The following is a 12,401-nucleotide window of genomic DNA, read 5'->3' on the forward strand; positions in this document are numbered from 1 at the left end:
GTTTATCTTTCAGTTAGAAAGTTCTATGAATATTCATAAAGAACTTGTAATCAGTGTTATAGGTCAATTCGGTTCTATATCCACCTCCTCACAGCTGGCTAAAATGTTGGGCCACCCGCCAGAATCCTGACTAACCCTTTACCTTCACATTCTAACACATTTGTCATTTCGTTTTTGTCAGATAGAAGAATAATTGAATAATTATTCTTTCACATAGGTGAAATTAACAAAGCGCTGATTGGACAAACGAACCCTCTTAACAGACCATTTATAAATTCAGAGCTTTGACATCTGTGTCCTTCTCGATTCACTGCCCAGAATCCATTTGTCACTACAACAGCTCACATGGTGAATAGAGAAAGATGGAAAATGCCTCACAAACTTTTGGACACTAAAGGATAAGACTGAGATGCATAAAGGAACAATTTCCTAGTAAACATGAGCATCATTGCTTGCACAGAACAAGAGAATAAAATGTTTAGAACAGAAGGAGATAAAAGTAAAAATAAACTTCTTTCACAATATATGCGAACAATACGGAGAAAGATTTGAATGAATTAAGTCAATGATAAAATGATCAACATGCACAAGAGAAAAATGTACTACTAAGTCACTAAATCAGCAAATATTGTGGGAGTTGAATAAGCTTAAAAAATTAACTTCCACTTACATAAGGGTATCTTAAAAAACTAATACTTATTTGGAAATTGAAAACATTTTCCCGTCATTAATTTACAACAGTGAATACGCCCATCAAAGCTTAGCTAGCCTAAAATCTAGCTGCACTATGTATTGAAAAATTATGTACTAAAAAAAAGTAAAAGTTGATAGTACTGCAAAATCACTGAAAGAAACAAAAATAGTAAATGTGAAAAAGCAGATCTGATGATGAGGAAGTAGACAGTGAATTATGGAAACACTAAAGGAAACCTTTAAGCACTATGAATCACTGCCAGTGGCTGACGGCACACAGAAATAAGCTATGTAAAAGTCAAGTACTATACAAAAGGCAGGTGTTAACATGATGCTTAAATTCATTCTCATTTTTATAAGGTAAACACCTAACACTAATATCATGTTTACCAGCTATAACTCAGGAGGGAAGTCAACATTTATTAACTATGTTACGTCAAGCCATTTAGACTTTTGACTGATTCTATAAAGCGGGATTATAATCCTCATTTTACAGAAAAGGAAACTGAAGTTAAGAGAGATAAAGTGACTTGCCCACATTATTGGTCTTACTTAACTAGATAACTAGTCAACAGCCAAAGCAGGAATACAACTTAAGGTCTAACCACAAAGTCTGTATGCTTTCTATTATGGCGCACTTCATGCTTTTCAAATGAAGACAGAGGAAGTGAAACACCATTTTCCTAAGTTAAATGGACACTTCTTGGAAAAGAAAGAGAAAGAGGAGAAAAGGGTTGAGAAAAACTGGAGATTAATAAAATTTCAGGGCAAAGTGAGGAAAATGGAAATGTTCAGCTTTGTCCTAAGAAATGACAAGATGGACAAAAAGAACACAAAAAAGGAAAGAAACTAAGCAGAAATTAGAGAGTAGTGACTGAACTGTATGGCACAGTTTTCTATAGAGAAGGAAACAGCAAAGGAAGCATATTTGCAGATCTGCAATTTATAACAGAGGCAATTTCTTATTAGTGTAGATCAGATGTCCAATGTCTGATGCACTAGTATTACTATTAAGAATTAAGGATAAGTTTTTCATAAGCAGAAATGACATCTCACTAAAAGTAACTTAAAAAGTTTTGAAAATATGTCTCTCTTTGAGAGACACAGATCTATCAGTCAATAAGTACATATCTGTGTTCTATTTTGCTGCCCCCTTCTGAATTGTGTGTGAAATTCCCTGTTATGAGGCGGGGCCAGCTACCCTCTATAGAAGCTGAAAACTGACAACCTTGCTTCCCATCCCGCCCTCCCTTGCAGGTCAGTCACGCTCACAGAAGCCAGGCCCCACTAACAAGAAGCAACAAAAGCTCCATCTTCCTTTCAGAGGCAATAACGCCTACTGTTGGTGAGATCAGCAATGGTGGGACAGTGCTCAGCATTAGAAGTGGTATCACTTCTACCCCCGTCCTATGAGGTAATTTTAAGCATTGTTACTGACTGTATAACCTTACAGCCTGGTGGTCTAGTTCTCACATAAACTTATACCCACCCTATCCTTTTAGTAAATTCCTTCCCTGTTGAATAGCCAGGGTAGATTTTTATTTCTTCCAACAAGAACCCTGGTTTATGCAGTGGAAAGCATACATTATAAATAAATTCTTAAAGCAGGCCTGTTTCACTCGTTTTTGGGTGAAAGGCTCTGATGCAGGGCCTGAGCATCTATATTTTTAACAAAAGGCCCCAGGGATTGTGATGGTCTGTCCAAATTAGGAAACAGTGAGTTAGGAAATGGCTGCCTTGGTAATTTTGCATTGTATTGGACATAGTCCTCAACTGTATAATCTTGATGGCCATAACTCAAAGAAGATACATATTCTGAAGGACTCCATTAAAACTATGCATGTGGGGCGGGGCGGGGGCGGGCGGTGCAGAGCCTTTCCTTTCACTCGTAATGAAAGGCAGTGAAAATGACATTCTTTTCCAGTAATGTGGAAGATGTCTCCTTCAATGGGCCCCTAACTTCTCTAAGCAATAATTATAATTTCACAAAACTACTACCAGTTTTAAGAATCAAAGAAATGAGTTATTTCTATGTGTTCCTATCAGATCACAATTTCAATGTATCCCACTCCTGAGGATGTGAGCCCTAACTGCGTGATTTAAGTGGAGTCTGCCAGATTTCCACCCTGGTATTTACTAACTTTCATATTGTAATTACAAGATAGTTTGTGGTGAGGTTCTTTGAAATTAGGGAAATATGTCATTCTTAATATAACTTTCAGATTGTCCATTTATTTATTTATATCTCAATGGACTTATTGTTTCCTATTTTACTTAAAGAGTTATAGGCCAAAAATAATTAAAGGTAGAAAGTATGGAATGATAGAAGTAAACGGTCCATATTTGCATATGACATAATGTTCACATAAAAAAGCCTAAGGAATTTAAAAACGACTACTAGAACTAACAAGTAAAGTTAGCAAGGTCACAGGATATGAAGTTAATAAACAAAAATCAATTGTATTGGGTTGGCCAAAAAGTTTGGTTTTTCCTGTAAGATGGCTCTAGTAGCACTTAGTTGTCTTTAACTTCATTTGAAACAATTCTGTTAGGTTGTATTGTGACTGCTGTTGGGTCAGCGTGCATTTAAAAAACACTTACCAAAATTGGTGAAGTTTTGTGTAGCCACTTTAATATTGAAGATGGAAAAAAGTATGTAACATTTTCATCATATTATGCTTTATTTCAAGAAAGGTAAAAATGCAACTGAAACACAAAAACATTTGTGCAGTATATGGAGAAGGTGCTGTGACTGATTGAATGTGTCAAAAGTGATTTGCGAAATTTCCTGCTGTTGATTTCTCACTGGATGATGCTTCACAGTCGGGCAGACCAGTTGAAGTGGATGACGATCAAATCGGGACATTAATTGAGAACAATCAACGTTATGCCACGTAGGAGAAGGCTGACATACGCAAAATATCCGAATCAATAAAGTTATTGGTGAAAATGAAAAATATCTTTTATTTAACAGAAAAAAATAAATGAACTTTTTGGCCAACCCGATATTTTTATATAAGGAGCAGCCAACTGAAAAATGAAATTTAAAAATGTCCAGTTGAGACTTGCAGTCAAGATGGCAGCAGAAGTAAACATAGCTCGCCTTTATGCACAACCACATCAAAATTCCAACTAAAATATAGAACCACCATCACACAGAACTGTCAGAAATTGAGTTGAATGGAAATCTGACAACTACAAAATTAGAGAAACCGCATCCACCCAGACTGGTAGCAGGGGTGCAGATGCGGAACAGGCTGGTCCCTCACTGACGTATGGTGCATAAAAATTCAAGAGGGGTATCTCTGAAGTGAGGAGTCCCAGCCCCACACCACGCCTCCCAGCCCAGGGTTCCAGTGACAGGAAGGTAAGTCCTCACAACTTCTGGCTACAAAAACCAGTAGGGATTGAGGTGGTGGAAAAAACTGCTGGAGCCACAAGTAGTTCCTCTTAAAGAACCCACTCATGGACTCACCTACTCAGACTCAAGCCGTCTGAGCTTCAGCACTGGGGTAGCAGCTTGAAAGGCACCAGTGGCTTCCAGGGAGGAACTGAAGTGTCTGGCATTAAAGGCCAGCAGATGCCACTGTCCCTTTTTTAAGCCTTCCCCCAAACAAAGCCAGCAAGCTGGTGCCATATCTGAGACTCCATCAATCTGGCTAACACAGTTTACCCTGCCTTGGAGATCCCCAGAGACTCCACCCTACGCAACGTACAAGCTCACCCAAGCTGCTTTTCCATAAGAATGCCTGGTCTTGACTCACTCTTCACAACTTCCTAAATCCTATCAAACAAGCAACAGCTGGCCTCAGTGAGTTCAAGGCCTGGCACTAGCAGCAGCCAGCCTAGATTCAGCTTGGCTTCACCTGGGAATCTCCAAGCCCAGCCTAAGTAGCAGCCTTCTCAGATTGTTTTATAGCTCAGGCAAGGTGGCCCCAGGCAAAACACAGGTGATCTTGGCCTGAACCACCTGAGAACACCAGGGCCAGCACACCAAGTGGACAGCTACAGACCACAGTGGAGCACCCTGTCCCTGCACAGCTGATTCTCCATAGAGGGCAGTGGTGGGTGGTCAGTGGTCACAGCCAGTCCTTGCAGCTGACTGGCCTGGGTAAATCTCTCCCACTGATCTGCCAACAGCAACCAAGGCTCAACTACAAGAGGAGGGTATACTCAGCCCACATGAAGGGCACACCTTGAGTACCCAGCTTGGGTGACAGGGGAGGGTGTGCCACTGGACCTTCCAGGACACCTACTACATTAGGCCACACTACCATGATACGGAGTCAAAGCACCTCTACATAATACATAGAAACAAACACTTGGAGGCTGCCAAAATGAGGAGACAAAGAAACATGATCCAAAGGAAAGAACAGATCAAAACTCCAGGAAAAGAGCTAAACGAAATGGAGATAAGCAATCTATCAGATGCAGAGCTCAAAACACCAGTTATAAGGATGCTCAAGGAGCTTTGTAAGGACCTCAAAAGCATAAAAAATGTCCAACCAGAAACGAAGGCTACACTAACCGAAATAAAGAACAATTTGTAAGGAAACAACAGTAGAGTAGATGAGGCAAAGAATTAAATCAATGATATGGAACGTGAGGAAGCAAAAACAACCAATCATAACAAGAAGAAAAAAGAATTCCCCCCTAATGAGGATAATATAAGCAGTCTCTGGGACAACTTTAAGAGGTCCGACATTCACATCATACGGGTGCCAGAAGGAAAAGAGAAAAAGCAAAAAATTGGAAATCAGTGTGAAAAAATAATGAGAGAAAAATTCCTTAATTTGAGGAAGGAAATAGACATGTAAGTCCAGGAGGCACGGAGAGTCCCAAACAAGATGGATGCAAAGAGGCCCACTCCAAGACACATCATAATTGAAATGCCAAAGGTTAAAAAAGAGAAATCTTAAAAGTAGCAAGAGAAAAGAGATTAGTTACATATAAGGGAGCTCCCATAAGGCTGTCAGTTTATTTCTGGAAAGAAACTTTGCAGGCGAGAAGGGATTAGCAAGAAATATTCAAAGTGAAGACAAGCAGGGACCTACAGCCAAGATTGCTCTACCTAGCAAAGCTATCATTTAGAATCAAAGAACAGATAAAGAGCTTCCCAGACAGGAAAACACTAAAGGAGTTCATCATCATCAAACCATTATTACATAAAATGTTAAAGGGACTTATTCAAGAAAAAGAAAATCAAAACTACGAACATTAAAATGGCAAAGAAAATACAAATCTATCAACCATTGAATCTAAAAAACAAATTAAGCAAAGAAGAACAGAGACAGAATCATGGATAGAGAGAGTTTTGATGGTTGCCAAATGGGAGGGAGGTGCCAGGGAATGGGTAAAGAGGTGAGGGGATTAAAAAGTACAAATAGGCAGTTATAAAATAGCCATAGGGATGTAAAGTATAGCATAGGAAGTGGACTATACATAGTATAGTATAGGAAATAGGACAGCCAAAGAACTTACACACATGACTCATGGACATGGTGTGGGGATTGCCTGAGGGAGTGGAGGTGCTAGGTGGAGGGGGGCAACAGGGGAAAAATCAGGACAACTGTAATAGCATAATCAATAAAATATAATTTTTTAAAAATGTCCAATTGTAAGAATAATAAACATTTAAATATTTAAGAATAAATTTAACAAAAGACATGTAAGATCTCTACACTGAAAATTACAAAATAATGCCAAGAGAAGATCAAGAGAACTTTAAAAAATGGAGATATATTGTGTTTCTGGATTGGAAAACTCCATATTAAGGTGCTGATTATTCTCAAGTTGATTTATTCATTCAAGTCAATCCTAATTATAGCATTCTTTTTTAAAGTTTATCGATAGATTCTAAATCAACAGATTCTAAAATTAATAAGATTCTAAAATTAATTTTAAAAACCATACATGCACGCAAACACATAAATGACCAAATCGCCACAACATTTTTTAGAAAAAAGAAAGATGAAGAACTCCCTTTACCTGATATCAATACTTAGTATAAACTTAGAGCAATTAATAAAGTATAGTATTGGTGAAAAGACATACTTATAGACTGAACAAACTGAATACAGATACAGATCCACACGTATATGGCCAATTAGCTGCCAACAAAAGGTGCTGAAAAATATTAACATCTACATTTACCTCAAATAATTCACAAAAATTAACTTGAACCACAGACCTAAATGTAAAAGCTAAAACTTCATCAAGAAGACACAGAAAAATTCTGTGCAATGTTCAGTAAGGCAAAGATTTCTTAGACTGAAGATTTTTCTTAACATGACAGAGACTAAGCACTTGTTTAAATAAGAGTCATCTATTTCCTTTTCTGTGAGCTGCCATTCAATTCTTTGCCCAATTTTCTATTGCATTTATATGATCTATCAATTTGTAGAATCTATTTCTATGTTAAGGTGATTAGCTTTTTGTTGGTGATAACTGAAGTATTTCTTTTTTCAGTCTGTAGCTTCTCTTGTGGTTTTGTATATGACATATCCTGCAATTTATAGTTTATTTAGATATAATCAAATTTATCAATCTTTCTTCTAAGGTATATGAGTTGTACGTTCTTATTTGGAAAGCCCTCTTCACCCAAGTTTATAAAAAAAATACACTTATGTTTTCTGCTAGTATTTTTATCATTTAAAAAAAAATTTAGCTTTGACTAATTTAATATAGTATGGATTACACTTAAACATTACTATTTTTATTTTACAGAGGGATACCCAACTGTCTCAACACAATTAACTACAGTAAATTATTTCCTTAATTAATATATAAGATATATACTATTGGGTCTATGTCAGGATTTTCTGTTCAACTCATCTGCCCACTCAAGAGCCAACAGTATATTAAAATGTGTTACAATACTTGGTAGCACTATTCTTCTGGTTTCCGCACACCCACTTTGTCACCCTTCTACCTTAGAGTTTTCCTTGCCATTCCTATTTAAAACGTTTTTTAATCCTAATTTTTTTTTAAAAAACTGTTGGAATTACATTGCAATTTTAGAAAATTTATCCTATAAAATTTTTCAAACACAAAAATAGAGAAGAGCATAATTAACTCTTATGTACTTCTCTATCTTCAACAACTGTCAATATCTTTGGATTGTATCTCATTTTAAATTAATTTTGGGAAAATTGACATCTTTATGTTAATTCTCTCTATCCAAGAACATGGTATGTGTTTTCATTTATTTAAATCTTCTTTGGGGATCCTTGAGTAGTACAGTGTCTTCATCAAAGTCTTGCTTATTTCTAATTGTGTATCTCTATAATACACTAAATTCTTTTATTATTTATAATTTTCAGTTGATTCAACTTAAGTTTCATATGATAAATTTTGTGTTTTGCCTCAAATTCCTCATTTGGTATTAATACCATGAGTGCTGTTTTCTTTTTTATTTTTTATTTGCCTTAATATATTTTCATCCTTTTAACTTTTTTGAGTAACTTTGTTTTAGATGTGCTCCTTATAGAACCCTTATAGAACAGGGTTTTCTTTTGTGATCTAATCTGAAATTCTTGTTTTTTGAATAGGTTTAGTTCATTTACATTTACTGATACAAGAAACAGTTTTGCTTACAACCATACTGTTTTACATTATCTTTTCTGTATCTCTAGTTTTTGTTTTGTTTTTAAGTAGCTCACTACATGATCTTTCTGCCTTTCCCCTGAGTATTATTTATTCTAGTAGCTAAGTTTATAATTATAACATTAGAGAATATCTTTAGTTTTCTATTTTCAACACTTTTTACTAATCTCTAATCATGAGTGATGATAAAATTAGTCTGTTTCCTTGTTTCCCATTCACTTCCCTATTTTTAATCACCCATTATTTTGTTTAATTAAAAGAGAGATGCAAAGATAATACTAAGAACAAATACAGAAATGGGCATAGAGTTACCACACAGCCTTAATATATTTTTCAGAAAAGTAAGAAATCAAATCATGTCATAATGTATTTGATCTGGAGGAGGAGGAAATGTCACTTCATTTTTTTTTTTAAAGTCACTTTTATTGAGGTATAATTTACATGCAGTAAAACTCACTCTTTTGTCCTTTTATATATACAATTTTGTAAAAATTGTATAATTTTATGTGACCTGATAAATACATAGTCATGTAATTACCACCACAATAAACATTTAGATAAAATGTATTACCACAGGCCTTACCACTCGATTTCAATCAATAGTATAATATTAATATTACCTTTGTAGTGCTAAATGTGCTTTTAGTTCTATAACTTGATTTGTCAGCTTCAAATGATACTCTTTAAACTCCTGCTGTTAAAAATAAAGCAACTGAAATATATACACTTCTTCTCACTTGCCCTCTGCATTTCTTTTCCAATTTTTCTATCATGAGTATTTGACATTGTTAGGGCATGAAACATTTGCATTCTATGTTGTCATCCTGTTTTTTACTTAATTCTAGTTGTAAAAATATACACTGGTTACAACCAAACATTTTCTTAGTTCTCCTCCTCATCTCTTCATTGGTTGAATGTAAAACACAACTCCTAACACACAATGAGCATTAGTAAATCTTACCTGTACAAGCAGTCTTAGTAAGCCAAATTTCATTAACTTTACATTATTTCTATTAGTAGTTATAGTACTCTACAAGTACCTTTACCATATTGTGGAATTTTTTGGTGATAACAAGAATAAATAATCAAGTTAGTGGATGACTGTGTTTTATAAAGGTTTAACTTCATGCTACTTTATGTATATAATGAGATATAAATTGAACCCGAATGTAAAAGTAAATTGTGGTCCCTTCATGCTTTTATGGTCTTCAATATTCTCCCTCTCTCGTAATTCAATTATTCTTCCTAAAATCTTTACACTGATAATTGCTTAGTAAATCTTTCCTTCAGCAAAACATAAAAGAAAACTTTACTTTGCAATAGAAAAATAAGCACTAGATGGGTGATACTCATCAAGGCACACTAAAATACACAAAACAGACTAAGCTACTTCATGTTACTCATTTCTGACTTTCTTCTCTCTTGATTCTGTTAACAAATAACATTCAACAGCACTGCTTGAGCTGTAAAATTCTGACCTCTCTTCAACATACCTACAGATCATCTTAGTGCTAATATCAGGTATATGAAAATAAGGAAAGAGCTAGACTTATAAGCCTCCACTTTAGCCCTCTGATGCTGGGCAACAACTCTGCCACTAATTCAACTACAACCTCATTATTTGCACGCTCTTTAGTTCTTAATGAATTTCATCACAAATTCAATTTAAATGTATTAAGTTGCTGTCACTCCTTCAGTAAGATCAATGAATACCACTGAGGAAGGTACAGAAACAGTTTTTAGAATCTTCCCTAGAACAACTTCAAGACAAAAACTATATTCAATAAAATATACTTCTAGTAGGGAAAGAGTAAGGAATAGTGAAAAAAAAACAAACCCAGCAGATCTGAGATTTATAAAAAAAAGGGCCCTGACCACTTACTATGTGTCATTCAGGCCACCCTTGTTTCTAAAATTTCAAAGGGCTGTTGTGAGGATGTAATAACATAAGTAAAGGTAGAGTATATTATTTGGCACCTTCTATAGACAACCAACAAATGGTAGATAATATTAATTTTTAATATTAAGTTGTACATCTCATTTTTTAAAAAAGCCACTGCATTTATAGAAAGAGACAACAGCTGCAGGGTAAAATATATCTAAAAATTTTAGCCATGTTCATGTCAGAGATTAGGAACATATCTTAAAATGTTCGCAAAAAATATAGTAATGAAATGAGAGCACTTTGAAAAAGAAAGACAATGCATTTAAGTGCCATTCTAAAAAGAATTCTACAGAATGTTTCATGTGTTGGCCTTATTGATTTCTATTATACCATAACTACCAAAGTAATTTCATAGACAACAGATTGGCAGAAGGCATAAGTATGGTCCACTGCTTTATGTCACTAGTTCAAAATGTTTCCTTTTCATCCATTTTTATGTAACACTTTTCCCGATTGTATTCTGACCACGGATACCATTTACTGGTTCTGAAGCTTTGTGAAAGGGAAGGCACAGGGGGAGGTGAATGAAGGGAGGCCGATGCTATTCAATTCAGTTTTAATGATTCAATGAAGTAAACATATATGATGCTCTATCTATGTTGCAGGAGCAATGAAGTTCATTGAAGAGTCAAAGATGAAAAAAAACATAGTCCCTGCCTTTAAAGAGAACATTTTGTTTGTATATAACTGTTCACAGCAGAACCTGTTAGAACACAATCTCACTCTGAGCATACAGATAGAAGTTTACCAAAGGAAGAAGAAAGCCTTCCAAATTTACTGGGATACATTTAAAAATACTGACTGGGTTTGTTGTGTTTTAACAACTTAGTAGAAACCAGTCACTATTTAAACGTTCTCATTAAATCACATAAAAACCAGGTTTATATGTTTAGCGAAGTCAAGGAATATTTGCTACTAAAGTGAATAATCTCCAACCTAGCATGAAATAAAGAAAACAAAATGTCATAAGAATTAAAAATCAAAAACTTTGTTACATTTTGATTTAAATATCAAAGAGTTTCCAAATCTAGTCCTCAATGTTTTTATAAAAAGTGTTCTTCAGAATACCATTAACTTTGAGTCCTGAATATCTTATATAATGTTCTACTATCAACAGTATATTAAATGGATGTCTTAAAGCTTCATCTAATGAAAACATCTTTCATCTCTATTGGGAACTTTCTCAGTAATGCATAGTTTATTTGAAACCCAAAGGTTCATTTGGTTCTGCCAGATTAAAATAGGTTGTTAAAACTAGAATTTTATACTCACCTGATCCTCCTTTTGCCAAGTATTTGTTCTTTGCATAAAGAACAGAATCTAACATAGACTCAAAAAGAAGAAAATAGCCCTGCAGAAAACAGAAAAAAATGGATTTTAGAAATGTGCAATATCCTCACAGACAGACCAATTTAAGTATCTGGTTACTCTTCTATTAAAAAATATATTCTTGTCTATGCCATAGAATATTCTGCAAAGTTTGAAATTATTTTTTGCAGTAAGTTCTCCACATGATAATTATTAGAAAATCAGGCAAGGGTGTAAAGTGAATCCAGAAAATGTATTACTGTAGAATGTACTGAACCTTCTTTACACTTGTGCTTCCACTTTCTAGGCTATTACTTCTTCTCATCAAAAGAAAAATTTCAGATGGAAATTGTTAACAAAACCTGTAACTCTCTGGAATATTGCAAAATTAATCTAGAGTAGTGTTTCTCAAGTAGATTTTGCCCCTGGTGGACTTCTGGCAATGTCTGGAGACATTGTGATGGTCACACCTGGGGTGGGGGTGGAGGGCTGCTACAGGCACGTAGTAGGAAGGGCCAACAAAGCTGAAAGACATCCTACAATGCACAGAACAGCCACCACAACAAAGTATCTCCTCCCAAATGGCTACAGGGCTAATGTTGAGATATCCTGGTCAGGAACACCATTTCCCAAAATATTTCCTGCCCAGTGACTTTCTCTCTGATTAAAAAAAGAGGAGAGGGATCTTTAATCAAAGAGTGGTTCAAGAAAGACCAGATGCTACACCCTCATCTTAGAGATTCATAATGTATACTAGCGCATTAATAGTTCTGAGAATTGTTATGGTAACGGGGACTGTTGAACATATTTTAACCAAGCATTATCCACTTTTTGACTAGAGACCTCTTCC

General features: G+C 35.3%; 1 protein-coding gene across 1 annotated transcript in view; it reads right to left on the reverse strand.

The window, feature by feature from the left end:
- The window catches only part of PRMT3 (protein arginine methyltransferase 3), a 100,207-nt gene that overhangs the window by 41,451 nt on the left and 46,355 nt on the right, over positions 1–12,401 (reverse strand). Inside the window, exon 11 of the mRNA XM_054585998.1 lies at positions 11,516–11,594. Within this exon, the coding sequence (XP_054441973.1) occupies positions 11,516–11,594 (79 nt within the window). The remainder of the gene's footprint in view (positions 1–11,515; positions 11,595–12,401) is intronic.

Source organism: Pteronotus mesoamericanus, unplaced genomic scaffold, assembly GCF_021234165.1.
Source record: "Pteronotus mesoamericanus isolate MK-2021 breed Mesoamerican mustached bat unplaced genomic scaffold, CSHL_Meso_final contig_90, whole genome shotgun sequence".
Classification (NCBI taxonomy): domain Eukaryota; kingdom Metazoa; phylum Chordata; class Mammalia; order Chiroptera; family Mormoopidae; genus Pteronotus; species Pteronotus mesoamericanus.